Raw genomic sequence first — 21,204 nt, 5'->3', positions numbered from 1 at the left:
TTGCGGAATTCTATTGAAAGTAGCCAATGAGATCCTTTGATTTGGGGCAACCCCTCTGGCTCACTAGAGTGGCCCATTCTTATGGGGGCAGGTCTTCCAGCCCGATACCTCAGTTCCTGGACTCTCTGACAACTGGCTAGCTAACTGTCGTTAAATAAATTGCCGTGCTTTAAAAAAACAGAACAAAAAACTAAAGACGTCGATGGAAAGATAATATATGTGAGTATGAAACGTAGCCACACCATGACTATATAACTAGTAACTTATTTGTGTACTGAGGACTTGTTAGTCGAACATACAGGTAAACGTACCGTTTTGGGTTCTTACTGTCACTGGCTAACTAGCTAGCCTACGTTAGCTGACTGACGTTATTACCTAGCTAGCTAACTCAGACCACAACACCCGCTTGTCTGAAGTAACACTAGCCATGCTGTCATTTTTAGAATAACAACTTGAGCTGTATAGCTAGCTACATAACTAGTTGCCTTTATCCAAAAGCTATATATCATTGTGTTTTTCGCTGTTTATTTTTTATATATTTTTTATTAGCTAGGTAGAAATGAAACGATGAATGCAAATAATACGGGTTCAATTAACTTGCTTCATCAATGTGGGCTTACCAAGCGAAGCTCGTCCTCGCAGTTATACATTTGTAACTTTTACGTAGTTTTACATAAGTTAAATTAGATATACGTATTAACTATGCACCTTGAAATACTGTCGTTTTTTTTATAAGTATGTAAGGACCTCAAATTGTTCACTCGTTATTTTTATGTATGTATATATTTGACGTATATTTCCAACATACCAAAGGGATGTATCCCGGAATTCTGCCTTGCGTCTGGCTTAAGAACAGGCCCTATAAACTCCCGAGATGCCTCTTTGCTATGTACGCCTGTTATAAACGCAATTACAACAGTAAACATTTGTTTTGGTCGTACGCATGATCTACTTACGCGGTAAGGCACGAAGGGGTCTAGTATATGGCCAATATACCAAAGCTAAGTGATATTCTTAGGCATTTGCGGAGATTACCAACATATATTACCAGTATACTACCAAACCCCAAGATTCCGAATTGCTATTATAAACCGGTTACAACTGCAATTAGCGCTGTAAAAGGTGATTTGATGACATACATGTGGTACTCAGTCTCTTATAAACAGGGTGGTTTGATTCCTAAATGCTGGTTGGCTGAAAGAGTTATTATACTAGACAGTATAATACGGGTATGACATCATTTCACTTTTTTGGAGCTGTTTTTGAGAACTTGGCTATTGTCATAAACTCAGAATACTTCCTTTCAAATACCATACAGCATTGGAGCCATTGCCCTCTCTAGTTGAAGATTGTACATCAACTAGTAATCAGTACATATGATCCATGAACCATAAATACCGACTATATACACACACCTCATACAAACACACACGCCTGTACATAAAGTGTATTTATATCATACCATTATATCAATACAGTTGTCTATTGTCTGAATCCTGAAGCCAACTGTTCTGTGTTCAGTTTTACCCTCTCTACTTCTCCTGACCATTCTGTGTTTAGTTTTGCACTTTTCCATTTCACCAACCCCCCTGACCATTCTGTGTTCAGTTTTACCCTTTCACCAACCCCCCTGACCATTCTGTGTTCAGTTTGACCCTTTCTACTGCTCCTGACCATTCTGTGTTCAGTTTGGCCCTCTCTCCATCTGACCGTTCTGTCTTCAGTTTGACCCTCTCTCCATCTGACCGTTCTCTCTTCAGTTTGACCCTCTCTCCATCTGACCGTTCTCTCTTCAGTTTGACCCTCTCTCCATCTGACCGTTCTGTCTTCAGTTTGACCCTCTCTCCATCTGACCGTTCTGTCTTCGGTTTGACCCTCTCTCCATCTGACCGTTCTGTCTTCGGTTTGACCCTCTCTCCATCTGACCGTTCTCTCTTCAGTTTGACCCTCTCTCCATCTGACCGTTCTGTCTTCAGTTTGACCCTCTCTCCATCTGACCGTTCTGTCTTCGGTTTGACCCTCTCTCCATCTGACTGTTCTGTCTTCAATTTGACCCTCTCTCTATCTGACCGTTCTGTCTGCTCTCTGTCTCCCCAGGTTGCGGGAACTAATGTGGAGCAGACCTCCTGTTGCTCCTGTTCTGCCATGTGTCCACCTCCCTTGTACCTGCTCTTCCTGGGCCTGACCCCCGCGCTGCTCCTGGCCGTTCACAACGCCCACCCACACTCCCCTCCTGTGCCTCATCCCCTCTCGTGTGGGCCGGGCAAGTCGTGGGCCGTCCAGCTTCACACAGACCCAGAGCTGCTGGAGGCCGAGGGGTGCGACCTGCACCAGCTGGCCAGCCGGGTAGCTGAGGTGTCTGGCCTGGAGAACAAGGGGCAGATAGGGCACCTGGAGGGTCACTACCTTCTTTGTGCAGGGCCTGAGGACAATGGCAGGGTGGGGCACCTCCTGGCAACCCACCCCTACGTGCTCTGGCACTCCCAGGAGCAGGTCCTCAGCCGCTCCAAGAGGGGCTTGGCCTTCAACGACCCCAGATACCCCAAACAGTGGCACCTGGTGAGAACCTGATCAGTTTACTTTGGCCCTAAGAGCTGCTTCTTTGTAATTACCTTTTAGATTTAGTTATTGCACACGCTGGCTTGGAACGGAATCCACACCTGTAAGGATGATAGTTAGCCTTTATCCTCTCATGAGTCATGTCCTGGTGGCGGATCTGCCTGAAGGCAGAAGTTATGTGATTGGTTGACTCTGAGAGTGGAGCTTACGTCCGAACTGCGGAGTCCCTCAGTTGGAGTTTAAAGGGGAATCTTACCACAGTGAACATTTTGGAGAGATGCATGAAATTATGTCACCATATGATACTTAGCATTTTGACCTTGCTGTTCTATGCCATTGTTTTCTATGAGCTATGATGGCTACATATTGCTTTGTTTTACACCCTCAGTTTTATAAACCAATATTGCTGATATTTACTAACTTTGCTCATGTTCGCTAATGACAGGATTGCCATCTAATGTAAATTTGTCAGCATGATGATAAAATAATGTCAATTGTGTTTCCGTGATATTATTTACATGCTTCAGCAGTGCCATCTTAATTTTGAGATCTACTCGCATGTTTCGTCACAATACTAATAATATATATATTTTTTTTATAGAGCTGAGCATTTTACTTAATGCCGCCTAAATTGGAGCTGATGAAGATCTGGTCTAAACAAATTACTAACTTAATACTATCTCAAAAGCACTGGTTCTCAACTCCAGGCCTTGGGGGTTACTGCCGGTTATCATTCTAGCCATGTCAATATTGACAGAACAGAGAGCCAGCAGGCTCCAGACCTCAAAGAGTGAGAGTTGAGTACCCCTGGTCTACAGCATCTGCGATTCCAGTCCACTGTTCAATTTCATAGCAGCAAACTAAGGATATGAAATGCTAGTACATTCACCACTATGCTCCTCTGTGGGTTTCCTGAGGACCAAGGGAAACATAACAGCCGAATCTGTGTCACTGGAAGCTATTTTTGCACCTGTGATGCTTTTGGAGAGTAAAGCAAAGCAATGGGAATTGGCATTTCCTGGGAGAGTTCTTGTGGTTGCATGTCTTTTACAGAGTATTGTGTTCCTGAAAGTTACTTTGAGTTAGATTTTTCCATCAGACGTTGGAGGTTTTCTCCTCCAGTAAGAGGTTTTATTATTCCTCTTATCCCATCAAATTAAGTTAAGCCTTATGGTTGCATGGCTTTCACAGAGTTCTGTCTGTGCAAAGGTTTTCCTGTGAATTGATTCCTTATATATTTTTATTTTAACCCTTCTGTTCCTCGCTCAAAACCTTCCTTCTTTTTTGGAAAGGAAAAAAAATAGATGTATATGTAAAATACGTAAACTCTTTTTTTTCCTGTATTTTTACCCGCTAAGTATGCTAAGAACAGATTCTTATTAACAGCCACAAACCTGGGAGAAATTAGTGTTAACTGTCTCATGTACAGAACCACAGGGCTTGGGGATTAGAAACAGCGACCTTTTGTTTATTGGCCCAACGCTCGTAACCATTAGACTACCCTTCTGCCCCTAATTCCTGCATAAATAACGATTTCTTGTTACTCTTATCCAGTCAGATGAAGTTAAAAAAAGCTGAGCCTGCACCTCGGTAGCGCCGAACTTCAGCTGTTGACAATTATCCCCTTGATAGGTTCATTCTGAGGCTACCCCATTCCCATTCTGAATAACTATGGGATTTGTAATCAGCAACGTCTCGCTGCATGAAAGTGAGCTGGTTTAGCAGAAACGGCAGGATCTAGTGGTCAGAAACTCTAAATATGACATCAGGATGACTCGTCTCTCTGAACAGGAAAAAACACCATCACTTGATTCACAGGAAATCTATTTTCAAGAATAAGGAAGCAATGGTCCAGACTAGAGCTCTTTTCTATAAACCCTTCTCATTTTCAGCAACAACCTGGGAGCCATTAGGATTAACTGCCTTGCTCAGGGACACAACCACAGATTTGTCAGTAATATATTTATATATTTTAAATATAAGGTATGTTTTGTCATATGTGTTTTTTATGTTAAGGCCAGCTTTAAAAAAAATACTTAAGTTGTCTTGTTAAATAAAGGCATTTTAAAATAAATTCACCCTCTGTGAGACTGTTTAGCTTGTAAAATGTCTTGGGATTTTATTTTGACTGATGTTATAGAACATATTGTGTAGGTCAGTCCAAAAGAAAAGCACATTGAAATCAATTTCAATCACACTCTGTTACCCGACAACATGTTAGGTCCTAGGCAGTTGAATGCCTATGCATTCTTCTAACATTCTGAATATGTCGAGCGAGACATTCTGAATATCTACAATCAGGCATTTAAGATTTCAATTATCTCAGAATTCCTTTCCATTCGCAAACAGTATCATCATCACTGCAACACTTGCCACTCAGCTTTTATCCGTCCCCTAAATCCTCTCCTCCTGTCTTCATCCCTCTTTCTCCCCCACAGCACAATGATAAAAACAAGGGCATGGACATCAATGTGACTGGCGTGTGGGAGCGCAACATCACCGGAGCCGGCGTGACCGTGGTGGTGGTGGACGACGGTGTTCAGCACACCCTGGAGGACATCCAGCCAAACTATGTGAGTGTTACGCTGGTCGGTGGCCGTCTGCTGCCATGATGGGTTTGGAAAGTTCCTTATTTCTGAGGACATCTGACGTAGAATGGGAGCACATCTAAGGTCCTTTCTAATACCTTTGAATGTCTTAAACCAGCAGTGAATGTGCTTTGTTTGAAAACATGTGAACCGCTTGTCTAGACGAGTCAGCTCAATAGTTTATTTAATAAGTTTAGTACCTGGTCCTATATTCGTTACATGCACTGACAACCCATTCTTATTTCTTTTGCCAATTAACGAATTTTGAATCAATTTGCTCCCCAAATAATTCATGAAAAAGTAAAATTAGTTTGTATAAAATTGTCAGAAATGACGCAACGGTCGAGAAACAGCCTTACCACTGTAATTCCTTTATTGTTGTTATCGTCATTAGTATTATTTTCCAAGTTCACATTATTTTCTCGCTCCAATTTGAAATGCTGTAGTGTTCTCTTTATAGAGTCCAGAGGGCAGTTATGACTTGAACTCCAACGACCCAGACCCTATGCCCCACCCAGATGTACACAGTGACAATCACCACGGCACCCGCTGCGCCGGAGAGATCGCCGCCGTTTCCAACAACAGTTTTTGCGCTGTGGGTGTGGCCTACGGAAGTAAAGTGGCAGGTGCGTAGTCTTTCGGTAAAAGAATGGCTGCGTCCGGGGAGGGGGGTGTATTTCGCCCCAATATATCCTGCATGTAATACAGCAAGAAACTTTGTAGCAGAAAATGGCAGGACTCAGAGATTTGCAGGGATTGTCATTTCTAGGGACACAATATAGAACATCATCACCAGATGTAGGGGGTAACATGTATTTCAGATCCTCGTGGTTCTGGATTAATTCCACTTTCATACTGGAATTCTTTTGCGGATGGATGATCCAAACATATTGCTAACCACATGGGACAATAGAATTCCGGCCGACCACAGGTTTTTGATTAGTTATGGAAGTAAATCCAATGCATTTCAGCAAGTGCATTTTTAGAGACAGACTAGGTCTATTTGTAGAAAGTACAGAATGCCTTGGCATTTCTCGTTTTAGTGTTTTCTTTCTTTTAATCCGATTTTAGAGAGGGATAAGATAATAAATGCCATTCCATCCCTCCTTGGGTTTAGTGCAACATTTGTGTTCCATAGGACCTTCCCAGTCTGGCATCTTGACTAATACATGACTGCAAAACAAGCAGTCAGCAGACTGGAATCAACTGGAGTTTATCAACTTACTGGCCATTTATAATAATGAGAGAAAAAGAAGGCATCCAGGTTGACATAAAAGCACCATCCCAAGGTTAATATGTGAACAGAACAGCCTTCCACTGAGTTTGCAGGTGATGTGTAAAACATGCAATTTTTGGCGAAAAACAAACACTATCTTGGTCTGGTCTCGCCCTACCCAGAAGTAATATCTCCGACATTTCACTGTCTATTTCAAGTTCCACCTTTGCCCAAATGTTCAGTTACGAAACCCCCCAAGAACCACTGCTACTCACAAATCCCATCATCCTAAATTGACCTCGATTGATTCTCACCATTAGACATCTGTTCACGCGTGTCAGCCGGCAATAAACTCCCTCTGGTCAGATGCTGAGGAAACTCTCCTGACCCTAGTCATGTGGGTGACTGTTTCCCTTCACATTCCCTGTATTTTCAGGTATCCGGGTCCTGGACGGACCCCTTACCGACAGCATGGAGGCGGTGGCCTTCAACAAGCACTACCAGATCAATGATGTCTACAGCTGCAGGTATAACGTTTCACCTCAGCCTCGCCTGACTGAAAACCTGTGGAATCATCGAGGGGCAAGGGATTGCATTTGTGTTTTAGTTATTTAGGTTCTTATCCACTGCGAATTATAGTATTTAAATTGTCATGCATTTTTGTTAATGCCGGTCCACTGTGGGATTGAAACCTTTAACCCTGTTTAACCATTCTCTAAATACATGGTTACCTGGGGATCGGTGAATTATTATTTTTTGACAATTGTTTTCCTCCCTCTACTAAACTGTGGCCCTGGAAGAGGGAAGGCTTCAGTGACCATGGGTCTAAATGCTCTTTGTTGTCTTCCATTTCCTTCTCCTCAGTTGGGGTCCTGATGATGATGGACACACTGTCGATGGACCACACCCCCTGGGCAAGGTTAGTGTGTATGTGTTGTCCTACACACAACCCACTCCTCAAACACTTCATTACACACAACCAACTTCTAACACATAATATACATCATTCCACACAACCTGGTTCAAAAACCGTTCTCTACACAACTTGCTTCTAACACAGTATACAACACTACACACAACCTGCTTCTAACACAATATTGATCTCTACACACAACACACTTCTAATACAATGTACATCACGACCCACTTCTAACACAATATTACTACACCCAACCCACTTCCAACACACAATATACATCACAACACGCAACCCACTTTTAACACAATGTACATCACTGCAAACAACCTCACACACATTATACAGCACTAGCCAAAAGATTTTTGAGCTTTGGGAGAATGCTTTTTTTTTACCAGGAGAGGTCAGTATTTTGTTGCACTAATACTGTGTGTTATCAGACAAAAAAAGGGTAAAAAAAAAAAAACACACTGACGCTAACTCAAGGCAGTGTCTGTTTTTTACTGGTCATGTTTATTGCCTACAGTAGGTGTGACTCACTCTGAATGGTTTTGGCTGTTACTCTGGAAAATAATGAGAACTGGCAAAACCTCATAACCAATCCTTACGGTCTAATATAAATTAATTATACCTGCTTCCCGCAACACACTTAAAAAAAACAATTTAGTTTCAGATTGTATCCTGTAATTGTCCCCCTTAATAATTACTGTGAGTGCCTAAGTGCCCAGGTCATGCACCATATGTCAGACACAGGCTGGTTTTGGCTGAGTTTGGCATAATGTCTTTAGAGTTTAGGCATCTGAAGGCCACAGATTGGCCAGATTCTAGCACTATAACAAGATCTCAGGTTTTTGATAAAAGCTTTCAACTGTTATCATCTGGCGCAAGGTTGAAACAGTGCCTAAAATAGCAGTTCTTCCCAAGTGAACATTCACACAGGCATGGCACAGACATGCATATAAGTCAGCCGAGGACATTGTAGCAAGATTTGGTCAACTCTGCAAACTCTGTCCTGACTCACTGTACACAAAACATTCCTATCGACCACACAGTGGCGCTCTAACAAGCACATCAACCCACCAATACCTCAGACACCAAATGCATAATTATGACTAAATGTTTGAATTCTGTACCGTTGTAGAATACAGATCCTTTACTAAACAGGACACTGATTTACCCAGAGGGATGGTGGATTATTAATGGGGGAGGGCATGTTTATTGTTGCTTTTATATTACCATAAGATTGTGGCGATGCATAATATACAATACATAATATTGTACAACACATAATATTGCAATATGACAAGGTCTGATATTACCCTGGTTGGCAGGACTTAATAATCAGATCAATCAATCAAATCCGTTTTATGAAGCTGTTTATTATTTCAGCAGTTTTAACAAAGGACTTTTACAGAGACCCAACCAAAACCCTTAAAGAGAAAGCAATAATATGTTAATACCCAGTGGCTAGGAAAAACACCTCAAAGGTAGGAACTTTGGAAGAAACCTAGAGAGGAGTCATGCTCTTAGGGGGTGTCCAGGTACTAAAGCCTGACTAACCAAATGTTTGTCCTGCAGGCGGCGCTGCAGCATGGCGTGATCGCTGGCAGAAGGGGCTTTGGCAGTATCTTTGTTGTCGCCAGTGGCAACGGGGGCCAGTACAACGACAATTGCAACTACGACGGTTATGCTAACTCCATCTACACTGTCACGATCGGTAAAAGGAGAACTAGCACTGTCTGTCTCTTTTGTTGGTCTCAGCTGTCTGTCTTTTTCTGTGTTTTGATTGTTTCTGTTCTGCTATTCCCTCTCTGTCTGCTTGTGTGTTCAGTTTTTCTAATTGTGTGTGTGTCTGTGTGCATAGGGGCTGTGGATGAAAAAGGGAATATGCCTTTCTATGCTGAGGAGTGTGCATCCATGCTGGCCGTCACATTCAGCAGCGGGGGGAGACCACAGCGCAGCATTGTGAGTCTGCCCTGCCAGAAACACATATCCAATTGGGGGACTGAGCCACGGCCTAGGGGGAGGGCTGAGCCAGGGTATAGGGGACAGGTTTGGGGAGGGACTGGGCCAAGGCCTAGGGGACAGGGTTTGGGAGGGGCTGAGCCTGGGCCTAGGGGACAGGTTTTGGGATGGAGTAAGCCAGGGTTTAGGGGACAGGTTTGGGGAGGGACTGGGCCAAGGCCTAGGGGACAGGTTTGGGGAGGGCCTGGGCCAGGGCCTAGGGGACAGGTTTGGGGAGAGACAGGGGGTGATGGTAGGATGTGAAGGAGAACTGGGGAGTACAGCTCTGTTTGTTGCCATCGCCTTGGTGACAGGGTTTGGTTGGGTGACGTGAGCCCCGGGACAAAACCCCTAAACCCACAGCCGGCATCCCAGAATGCCAAGTCCACCACAGAACCCCGAGCCAAGTGGTTTTATGGCTAGACTCTACCATGCCTCTCTGATGAAAACCTTTTAACTCCATTAACCCCAGTATTCGTTTACTGGAAGTAGTTTCTGTCTAATATTGTATGTTTGATAATGATCTCTTTCCGTTCTCCTACACTGTTGTGCTACACTCCTGGTGCCTGGCTGCAATATGACAAATATGCTATTGTCGCACAGCTCCCTGTCACTGAGTCTTTGTGAGATGTGTATTACTGTTGTCTAAACCCATTGACTGTGTGTGTAGGTCACGTCAGACTGGTCTTTGCAGCAGGGTACTGGCTGTACCGAAGGACACACAGGAACATCTGCGGCTGCACCGCTGGCGGCCGGCATGGTGGCCCTGATGCTGCAGGTCCGGCCTTGTCTCACCTGGAGGGATGTCCAGCACATCATCACCTACACCGCCACACAGGTACACGGTGACATCATCACCTACACCGCCACACAGGTACACGGTGACATCATCACCTACACCGCCACACAGGTACACGGTGACATCATCACCTACACTGCCACACAGGTACACAGTGACATCATCACCTACACCGCCACACAGGTACACGGTGACATCATCACCTACACCGCCACACAGGTACACGGTGACATCACCACCTACACCGCCACACAGGTACACGGTGACATCACCACTTACACCGCCACACAGGTACACGGTGACATCACCACTTACACCGCCACACAGGTACACAGTGACATCACCACCTTCACCGCCACACAGGTACACAGTGACATCACCACCTACACCGCCACACAGGTACACGTTACGTTAACACCTACACCATAAACACACAGGTACACGATGATGTCACCATCTACACCGCCACACAGGTACACGGTGACGTCACCACCTGCAACGTGAACATGTGTTGTAGTGACTCTGTCACCTACACCCTGTCAAGCATGTGTACCGTAAGCTTTGTAGTTAATTCCTGCTCCCTTTGTCTGTAGTATGATGTGGGAGGGGATTGGAGCGTTAATGGAGCAGGCTTCCACCACAGTCATCAACATGGCTTCGGCTTGCTCAATGCCTGGAGGCTGGTCAACGCTGCCAAGGTACCTCTCCGCTTCACCTCGTCATGTCAACCACTCCTTTCTAATGTCTCACCTTCACCTCGTCATGTCAACCACTCCTTTCTAATGTCTCCGCTTCACCTCGTCATGTCAACCACTCCTTTGTAATGTCTCACCTTCACCTCGTCATGTCAACCACTCCTTTGTAATGTCTCACCTTCACCTCGTCATGTCAACCACTCCTTTCTAATGTCTCCGCTTCACCTCGTCATGTCAACCACTCCTTTGTAATGTCTCACCTTCACCTCGTCATGTCAACCACTCCTTTGTAATGTCTCACCTTCACCTCGTCATGTCAACCACTCCTTTGTAATGTCTCACCTTCACCTCGTCATGTCAACCACTCCTTTGTAATGTCTCACCTTCACCTCGTCATGTCAACCACTCCTTTCTAATGTCTCCGCTTCACCTCGTCATGTCAACCACTCCTTTCTAATGTCTCACCTTCACCTCGTCATGTCAACCACTCCTTTCTAGTGTCTCACCTTCACCTCGTCATGTCAACCACTCCTTTCTAGTGTCTAACCTTCACCTCGTCATGTCAACCACTCCTTTCTAATGTCTCCGCTTCTCCTCGTCATGTCAACCACTCCTTTCTAATGTCTCACCTTCACCTCGTCATGTCAATCACTCCTTTCTAATGTCTCACCTTCACCTCGTCATGTCAACCACTCCTTTCTAATGTCTCACCTTCACCTCGTCATGTCAACCACTCCTTTCTAATGTCTCACCTTCACCTCGTCATGTCAACCACTCCTTTCTAATGTCTCCGCTTCTCCTCGTCATGTCAACCACTCCTTTCTAATGTCTCACCTTCACCTCGTCATGTCAACCACTCCTTTCTAATGTCTCACCTTCACCTCGTCATGTCAACCACTCCTTTCTAATGTCTCACCTTCACCTCGTCATGTCAACCACTCCTTTCTAATGTCTCACCTTCACCTCGTCATGTCAACCACTCCTTTCTAATGTCTCACCTTCACCTCGTCATGTCAACCACTTCTTTCTAATGTCTCAGTGGCACATTCACACCAAGCCAAACTAACGACCCTCCAGTCAAACAAGAGCTCACCCAACTACCTTCCTATCAAACAAGAGCTTTTTAGTTAACATTTATAGAATATATTTCGGAATTGCATTGTTCTATTTCATTAGCAGATATTTAAATACAGTAGTTACCCTCCTAGAGTCTTGTACTCTTCTCTAAACAGTTTTTAATTTCGATTTAGAGAAAAACAACAAAAGAGTAGTCCTTAACGTTTACCAGTTGTTAGTGTTTAAAAATATTGCTTATCTTTTGTACAAACCCGATTCCAAAAAGTTAGGACACTGTACAATTGTGAATAAAAACATAATGCAATGATGTGGAAGTTTCAAATTTATACAACATAGATGACATATGAAATGTTTAAACTGAGAAAATGTATCACTTTAAGGGAAAATTAAGTTGATTTTAAATTTCAAGGCATCAACACATCTCAAAAAAGTTGGGACAAGGCCATGTTTACCACTGTGTGTCATCCCCTCTTCTTTTTATAACAGACTGCAAACGTCTGGGGACTGAGGAGACAAGTTGCTCAAGTTTATGAATAGGAATGTTGTCCCATTCTTGTCAAATACAGGCTTCTAGTTGCTCAACTGTCTTAGGTCTTCTTTGTCGCACATTCCTCTTCCTGGTGCGCCAAATGTTTTCTATGGGTGAAAGATCTGGACTGCAGGCTGGCCATTTCAGTACCCGGATCATTCTTCTATGCAGCCATGACATTGTAATTGATGCAGTATGTGGTCTGGCATTGTCATGTTGTAAAATTCAAGGTCTTCCCTGAAAGAGACGACATCTGGATGGGAGCATATTTTGTTCTAGAACTTGGATATAACTGTCAGCATTGATGGTGCCTTTCCAGATGTGTAGGCTGCCCATGCCACACGCACTCATGCAACCCCATACCATCAGAGATGCAGGCTTCTGAACAGAGCGCTGATAACAACTTGGGTTGTCCTTGTCCTCTTTAGTCCGGATGACATGGCGTCCCAGTTTTCCAAAATGAACTTCAAATTTTGATTTGTCTGACCACAGAACACTTCCACTTTGCCACAGTCCATTTTAAATGGTCCTTGACCCAGAGAAAACGCCTGCGCTTCTGGATCCTGTTTAGATACGGCTTCTTTTTTGACCTATAGAGTTTTAGCCGGCAACGGCGAATGGCACGGTGGATTGTGTTCACCGACAATGTTTTCTGGAAGTATTCCTGAGCCCATGTTGTGATTTCCATTACAGTATCATTCCTGTATGTGATGCAGTGCCGTCTGAGGGCCCGAAGATCACGGGCATCCAGTATGGTTTTCCGGCCTTGACCCTTACGCACTGAGATTGTTCCAGATTCTCTGAATCTTTGGATGATATTATGCATTGTAGATGATGATAACTTCAAACTCTTTGCAATTTTTCCTTTCTGATATTGCTCCACAATTTTTCGCCGCAGCATTCGGGGAATTGGTGATCCTCTGCCCATCTTTACTTCTGAGAGACACTGCCACTCTGAGAGGCTCTTTTTATACCCAATCATGTTGCCAATTGACATAATAAGTTGCAAATTGGTCCTCCAGCTGTTCCTTATCTGTACATTTAACTTTTCCGGCCTCTTATTGCTACCTGTCCCAACTTTTTTGGAATGTGTAGCTCTCATGAAATCCAAAATGAGCCAATATTTGGCATGACATTACAAAATGTCTCATTTTCAACATTCAATATGTTATCTATATTCTATTGTGAATTAAATATGTTTATGAGATTTGTTAATTATTCGTTAAATATTTACTAAAAATTTGTTATGGATTTACACTTTTTGTATACATCATATTTTTGGGATTGGTTGCTTGCTGCTGCTGACTAAATACAGGGGAAACTCTGAAACACAGGAACTGAACCAAAGATTGTCCTATGAAATACAGGAGATCGAGTTTGAGAGTGATAGCATAGTGTCACATGGATTTTGTTTCCACTAATATTCCAAATCCTGTTAATTTGAAATGATTGTGTGTGTGGAAAGTCACTTTCTTGTAACATCTGTGTTTATTAGGTGTGGGAGATGGTGCCGTTCTTGGTGTCCTATCAGAGCCCAGTTCTAAAGGAGGAGGAGCTTATCCCAGCCTATAAGAAGCAACTCAACCTCACCTGGAACGGTTGGTAGTGCTTGTATTGTGTGTCTGTGTTTGTGAGAGATGATCAAGCAGGTCATAATATTGCTTTCAGTTGTGAAGAGAGGGACCCTCCCAACAGGGAGTTCTCAGTCTGCCCTTATTAGGAAAAGTTCTTTGGTCTCTGTCACTGTACACTGACTAGAATATGGAACTATTCAGTGTACAGTGCTGCTCTCTGTCTCTCTCGCTCACTCTTTTTCTCTGTCTCTCTTTTACTCTGGATCTCTTTCTTTCTCTAAGTATCTTTAGCTCTCTTGGTCAGTTTCATTGTCGTCCTCTATATATCTTTCTCAGCAGGCGCATCTAGGAAACCAAATCCTACCATACAGTCATTGAATAATAATAATAATAATAATATTTCTGTATGTGTACCATCTTACCCCACCTTTCTTACATCTAATTTGAATGAATGGCCTTACCTTATTAAAACAACCAGGGTTTAGCTTGTCGAAGATAGAGACGTCCTGCAATAGGCATTTCGCCAAGCCGTTCCACATTTTATAACGCAGTTGACTCAAACCGGCAGTCATTGTCCGTGTATGCACGATGGGAGGAGAGCGTGTTGCTCCGCCAACCGCTGTGGTGGCTCTTGCAGGTGCCTGAACTACCACAGGGAGTCACTAGAGCACACCAAGACAAGGCGGCCCACTCCGACATTTACCAATCCACCCTGGACAGTACTGGGGACCAGGAATTGTCATATTCAACGAGCATGATTCAAAACGAAGCAAAGAAGTTGCACTGAGCACAGACATTAACAGGATATTGAAATAAACCTTAAAATCTAATTATATTCCAAAATAATTTGGAAATAAGCGACAATGTTGTCGTTGATGCTTATCTATGAGAACATCACTGTTCTGCCTGCAGGAGGCCCTCATCTGCCTTGTGTAGAAGACATGTTCATCAACACAGAGAAGGATCTATGCCGAAAAGAGTTGTTGGAAAAAGGCTATATGTTTTGGTGTGTGTGAAACGTGCGTTTTCAATCAGTGGAATTCTAGATCTAAATCGACTTTGGTTATTTCCTTTTAATTAAATGTTGAGCTTAAAGCCAGCCTGGACTGTTCTCAACAGTCCATAAAGCATGTTGTTTTGTTTAATCGACTCAGTCACTAGGCTGTTTTTTGTCAGCTGTTGCTATGTGTTTTGGCCTGGCCGGCAGCTGTAGTCCGCCGTTCAGTAGGAGTATAATTTCCTTTTTATGTGAAATGAAAAGAGTTCGGTTTTCACATGAGCTGCAGTGCTCAGTCCCCAATGTCAGATTAAGGCCTGTTGGTATTGGAATGAAAACAGTTGTTGAGTGTTAAAAGTTTTAAATGTCTAAGGTGTTTGAAGTAAATGTCAGGAGAGGAATGTAACTTTGGGGGGGGGGGCTTGTCTGAAACCCTCTGAAGAGGGAGTCCCTAATGCATAATTTTCCTTATATAGTGCACTACTTTACACCAGGACCCTGAGGGGCTATTTGGGATGTGGCCTGAAATATTATTCATCTTCCTGTGTATGTTTGTGCGTTTTTTTACTGTCCCTGTGAGGGTTAAGGTTAGGAATAATAGGTTAGGTTTGGAGTTTGGGGTTAGAGTAAAGGGCATGGTTTAGGTTTGGATTTTGTTGGGTAAGGGTAAAGGGCATGGTTTAGGTTTGGAGTTACGGTAAAGGGCATGGTTTAGGTTTGGAGTTTTGGAGTTAGGGTAAAGGGCTTAGTTTAGGTTTGGGTCAATACTTATTCTGAATGGCACTCAATTGCCTGTCCTCACACTTTTATAGTAAAGAGTGTGAGTGAGGGGGCTTGTGAGCGGGTGGGTGGGGCCGTGTGTGATCCATGTCTATTTGTACATGTGGAGACCCGATAGTAAAATCTGAAACACTGTTGCCTAAATGTTGATTTCCAGCTAAGGGGTTCGCTTCAGGATGAAATGTATAATTGGGTTTAGAATTTTTAGAATTGGGTTTACTTTTAGATTTGGATATTACCAGTTAGGGTTTGGCATTAGGTATGGGGCTAAGGAATAGAAAAACATGGTTAGGTTGGAGTTTCCACAAGGCAAGAAAGACAAATGGTTGTGTGAGACTGATTGCCATTGTATTGTTTTGGCTTTTACACAATTTGGATGTTGGAGAAAAATACAGTATTTTATATTTTCTGAGCTGTAGCATGAATGTACCTATTTTTAACTAAAACCTGTATTTATAAGTCAAAGGATTAGTTCAATATTCCGTGGTGTTCCATGGTTCCTTATTATGAATGTAGTGTTCTGAGCCAGGAGAAACGGTAATCCTTGGATTAGTTTTATTCAAACCGTCGTTGCAAACTACAGGTAACTTCAGCCAATGCCAAATAAACATTAATGGAAGAGCAGGTTTTATATTTAATGTTTCATTTTATCACCTTTTACTAAATATGGAGGAAATTTAGACTCAATGTTTTTCTAAACATGCCCTTTTTTTATGTGAATGAAGAGGTGAGGTTGTCCTCAGTGCTCCGTCCCCGTCTGTGTGGGAGGGTCTCTGAGGAATGCCAGGAATCCTTCACGTTTCGCTGGGAAAATGGATAAAAAAACAGAATTACAGAACCATCTAAAAGAATTCTGGCTCACTTTCATGCTGACATAAAACAAAATGTCCCTGTAGGTTTGTAGCAGACACAGTCATTTGTTCTCAAATCGGTTCAACAAGTCTATATAATATTATCCAAACATATTGCAATACTAAGCCTAACCCCACGTGTTCCCCCATCACAGTGTATATTTGACCCCCCCCCCCCCCCATCCGGTCTACCTATTCTATCCCGTTGTGGAGCTGTGTTCCTCCCTGGCTCCTCCTCCAGGCCTGGCCCTTGGGGGAGGCTTTCTCCCTATATGGTAATGGAGCGTTGGAGCTCATTAGCACACAGGGGCTGTAGGAAATGCCAGGGAGTTCCAGCACACGCCCTGGCTGCCTCAGCCCGGGCCACGGTGACATGGGTCTGGTTTCCGTGATCGACTCGGATCCAGTTTTTAAATGGAAAACAATAGGGGGGGGGGGGTCTGCTGAGAGAGAGACAACTCAACTGGACCGCTGCATACATGCCTGAGGGTATTGAGAGGTTTTGAGAACCCAGTGTTTTCAGGCTGAACCTTCACTGTGGTTTTAGTGAAGGTAGTGAAATGCAATCATTGTAAATAACCTCTGTTATCTCATACTCGCTAGCTGTCATCGTGTCCGATCCCAGCAGATAAGCTGGTGACATAGGTAAAGACAAAGTTCCTGCCTGTACCAAAAGTGGGCATCACTGAAACCAGGTCCAACTTTTAAGCCTGTGGGTGGGGCTAGCGCTGCGTGTCAGGAACCCAGGGAGCAAACAATAACCAATCAAAATGGTTGTTATTGTAACAAATCCCCACCTGTTCACAATATGCCTGACTCACAAAGACGGTACATATGAAGATGGGCAGTTATGTCATAGCTGCCACGTTCCCCCTAACAGGGCTTGAAAATAGGGTTAATCCTGACTGGAGTCCACCTGGTGGGTCTGGGACCCGTTAAATAACATGGTCATGAATTAGGACTGTCTCCGCCCCTCCAGTCACTGAAGCTGACCTCAGACAGTCTGGGATGCAGACCTTGGAACACGTGTCCGTCACCTTGACGATGGTCCATCCTCGCCGGGGCAACGTGGAGATCGTGCTGCTCTGCCCCAGTGGCATGTCGTCTCTCATCGGGGCGCGGCGGCCTCTGGACACGTGAGATTACACACACACACACGCATGCATGCAAATATAAACAACAATATGTACATGTTGGACCTTTATTTTGTTGCCATTTGGGGGAAGTAGACTGTGTCCTATCGCTATGGAAATCTACCATGATACTTGCCAACAGTGTATCTTTACTGGTACATGAAGACCTACAGTACCTGAACACTAATCGGTGTGATGAATGACATTATCCTATTATCCCTATTGATTCAGTAGCCTATGATCTCAGGCCCAGGTCTTTCTGTCGTGACTTCAGTCATGCGGCATTGAGAGGGCTGTCTAACACTGTTGGATACCCGTACACATTTATACACTAGAAGGAACTTGTGCACATTTCTATACCCGTACACATTTATACACTAGAAGGAACTTGTGCACATTTCTATACCCGTACACATTTATACACTAGAAGGAACTTGTGCACATTTCTATACCCGTACACATTTATACACTAGAAGGAACTTGTGCACATTTCTATACCCGTACACATTTATACACTAGAAGGAACTTGTGCACATTTCTATACCCGTACACATTTATACACTAGAAGGAACTTGTGCACATTTCTATACCCGTGCACATTTATACACTAGAAGGAACTTGTGCACATTTCTATACCCGTACACATTTATACACTAGAAGGAACTTGTGCACATTTCTATACCCGTACACATTTATACACTAGAAGGAACTTGTGCACATTTCTATACCCGTACACATTTATACACTAGAAGGAACTTGTGCACATTTCTATACCCGTACACATTTATACACTGGAACGAACTTGTGCACATTTATATACCCGTACACATTTATACACTGGAACGAACTTGTGCACATTTATATACCCGTACACATTTATACACTGGAAGGAACTTGTGCACATTTATACACTGGAAGGAACCCATGCACAGTTATACACTGGAAGGAACCCGCTTACAGTTATACACTGGAAGGAACCCGCTTACAGTTATACACTGGAAGGAACCCGCTTACAGTTATACACTGGAAGGAACCTGTGCACATTTATACACTAGAAGACATTCCAGCATCAAAACACTGTGAATCAGGGGATGAATGGAAAAACACATCTGTTACCTAAATATGTAATAACATTCCAGGAGTGTCATTCAGTTGTCGTCGTGTCTGTTGCCGTCTGCTGGCATGTCTCACCTTGGCAACATGTTCATGTTCTAACACAGTACACCGGCCGTTTTTAGCTGGATCATTTGAATGCCGCCGATCTGCGGTGATGTTCAATTGCGATGTGATTGTTGCTGTAATTACTGTGACGGGATGCTACGTTACCGCTCTGGCCTCCATCACCCCTCTGATAGTCTCTGTCCTGTTCTGTTTCCAGGGACGCCTCGGGCTACTCCGACTGGACCTTCTCCACCGTCCGCTGCTGGGGGGAAACGGCCATGGGCCAGTACAGGCTACTGCTCTCTGACCACAGTAAGGCTTCTGTCTGCCCCGGCCCCCTGTTTGGTTGTCTGCCCCGGCCCCCTGTTTGGTTGTCTGCCCCGGCCCCCTGTTTGGTTGTCTGTATAAAACCCTATATGCCTCTCACCCTCTGTTCTCCTCTTCCAGATGAGACTGAGTTGACCCCTGGCTACCTAAAGCACTGGAAACTCACTCTCTACGGCTCCTCCATGTCCTCGCAGGAGATCCAGGAGAGACAGAGGTATGGAAGTGCACCACAGTTAAAACTGGAGGAGAAACAATCATTAAAGAGGAGAATGAACATTTTTGACCCTCTCTTTCAAAAGGACAGTAGTTTTTTGTCATTGGTGCTGCCTCAGGGTATGTGACCGTGTGGTTGGCTGTGTGTTTTGATTGACAGAGTGGTGGAGGAGGCGATGGGTGGGCAGTATCTGGATAGCAGCTTCTCCCTGCCCTGTCCTGCAGGCATGGATATCGCCCCAGAGACGGTCAGCCCATTCACTTCCAACAGTCTCAAGGTAGGACACGCACACACGCGCACACACACACACAAAAACAATGCAACCTGCTTCATTCTTTAAATGTCTACTTTCTATCTCCATGTGTGGGTGTAGTCCCTGCTGCTGCTGGGATGCTTCGCTCTGTTCTGGTCCCTGTACTACACGCTAGAGGTGGCCATGGCCCAACTGGACCTCTGGGGGCTGTGTGGGCGGGGCAGGAGGACGCAGGGCTCCCTGGGGGGCTGGACGAGGCCCGCTGGGGCCACGGAGGACAGCTCAGAGATGGAGTTGCAGACGGTACTGCTAGACTCAGAGGACAAGATGCACTTTATCACTGCGGACCCTGACACATAACACCAGAGACCAGCCCCATCCTCTCCAGCCCTCCCCCCACCTCTGCCTGGGCCTGGCGCCCCCCGGTGGTGGCCACACTAACCTGGAATGGATGTGAGGCTTCTGCTCAACACTCCCGTGGCCTTTCATCAGTGTGTTTGTGTTTGGTTGAACGTCCCGGGACCCTCAGTCTCCTTGCAGTGCAATGAAGTTAGGGGTATGGTTTACAGGTGGGCGTGTGTGTCGCCGGTCTGTTAGTGTGTGTTTGAACAGTGTACTGAACAAACACTTGGTGTTTCATGTTCTGCTTCACCCCTAGAGTGGCACACCTGATTCAGTTAGTCAACCAATCATCATGCCTTTGATTCCTTGGATCGGGTTTCAGGGTTCAAACGAAACATTTGAAACGTTTCTGGTGCCTGAGGAAAGGTTTTGGAAACCCTGACACAAGGGGAAGGTGGAGGAGATCTCTTGGAAAGCGTGCGTCTGTGTGTGTGCGTCTGTGTGTACAGGTATAACTAACTGTGGGGACCGAAAGCAAATAGATTGTAAGACACTGACAATCCTACCTTCTGGGGACAATCTCAATGGTGAAAAAGGCTATTCCAAGCTTAAGGGTTATGTTATAACTGGGCTATGTTAGTGATTTGTGGGTTAAATGTTTTGGTCCTCACAACGATAGGGAAACGAAACAAACGTGAAACAAAAAGGTTGGAATGTTTTTTCTATATTTTCAGGATGCGTGGTGTGTGTGTATGTTTGAGATTGATGGGGTACTATACAGATTCATGGTTGAAGTTATTTATTTTTTTATTAAGTTGATGATTGATGATGATTTTGTAAACATGGTTTTTAAAAAACCTCTGGTCATTTTGGGATGTTGTTTTGTCCAGACTGTCACATTTTCCAGTACTTGAATTTGGTTTGGGATTTTATTGTGGGGTTGAATGTGTATGTGTAGACATCTTTCTTATCAGCTGTAATATATACACACAAACAATGTGTGCTTGGTTTAAAGCTATATATCATATAGTAATGATTTCTATAAATGGAAACATATTAAAGAGATTATATTTTTATTTACTGGTTGTCAAGGGGAAGCCTGTGTTTTGCTGTGCAAGTCACAGTTTGACTGAGTGAAAACCAATAAAGACTGTTTATGAAGTCGTGATTAAGACTGGATCATTTTCAT

General features: G+C 44.0%; 1 protein-coding gene across 1 annotated transcript; it reads left to right on the top strand.

Moving 5' to 3' along the window:
- The first annotated feature begins 96 nt into the window (after positions 1-96).
- pcsk7 (proprotein convertase subtilisin/kexin type 7) lies at positions 97-21,183 on the top strand. The gene is made up of 16 exons (XM_029119176.2): positions 97-219; positions 2,098-2,559; positions 4,998-5,132; positions 5,608-5,773; positions 6,800-6,890; positions 7,228-7,282; positions 8,858-8,996; positions 9,144-9,244; positions 9,954-10,121; positions 10,676-10,780; positions 13,879-13,981; positions 17,565-17,721; positions 19,097-19,191; positions 19,327-19,420; positions 19,580-19,697; positions 19,794-21,183. Exons 2-16 carry the CDS (start codon positions 2,146-2,148, stop codon positions 20,031-20,033), a joined length of 2,181 nt encoding a protein of 726 aa, XP_028975009.2. The 5' UTR covers positions 97-219; positions 2,098-2,145; the 3' UTR covers positions 20,034-21,183.
- The last annotated feature ends 21 nt before the right edge of the window (positions 21,184-21,204 follow it).

The sequence above is a fragment of the Esox lucius genome, chromosome 1 (genome assembly GCF_011004845.1).
Source record: "Esox lucius isolate fEsoLuc1 chromosome 1, fEsoLuc1.pri, whole genome shotgun sequence".
NCBI classification, from domain to species: domain Eukaryota; kingdom Metazoa; phylum Chordata; class Actinopteri; order Esociformes; family Esocidae; genus Esox; species Esox lucius.
Note: the sequence above shows the minus strand (reverse complement) of the source record. Positions and strands in the feature narration are given on the sequence as shown.

Coding starts and splice junctions, on each gene's coding strand:
- pcsk7 (XM_029119176.2), top strand. CDS start 2,146: ATGTGTCCACCTCCCTTGTACCTGCTCTTCCTGGGCCTGACCCCCGCG. Junction 5,774..6,799: donor CTACGGAAGTAAAGTGGCAG/GTGCGTAGTCTT, acceptor CTGTATTTTCAG/GTATCCGGGTCCTGGACGGA. Junction 19,192..19,326: donor GCTACTGCTCTCTGACCACA/GTAAGGCTTCTG, acceptor CTCCTCTTCCAG/ATGAGACTGAGTTGACCCCT.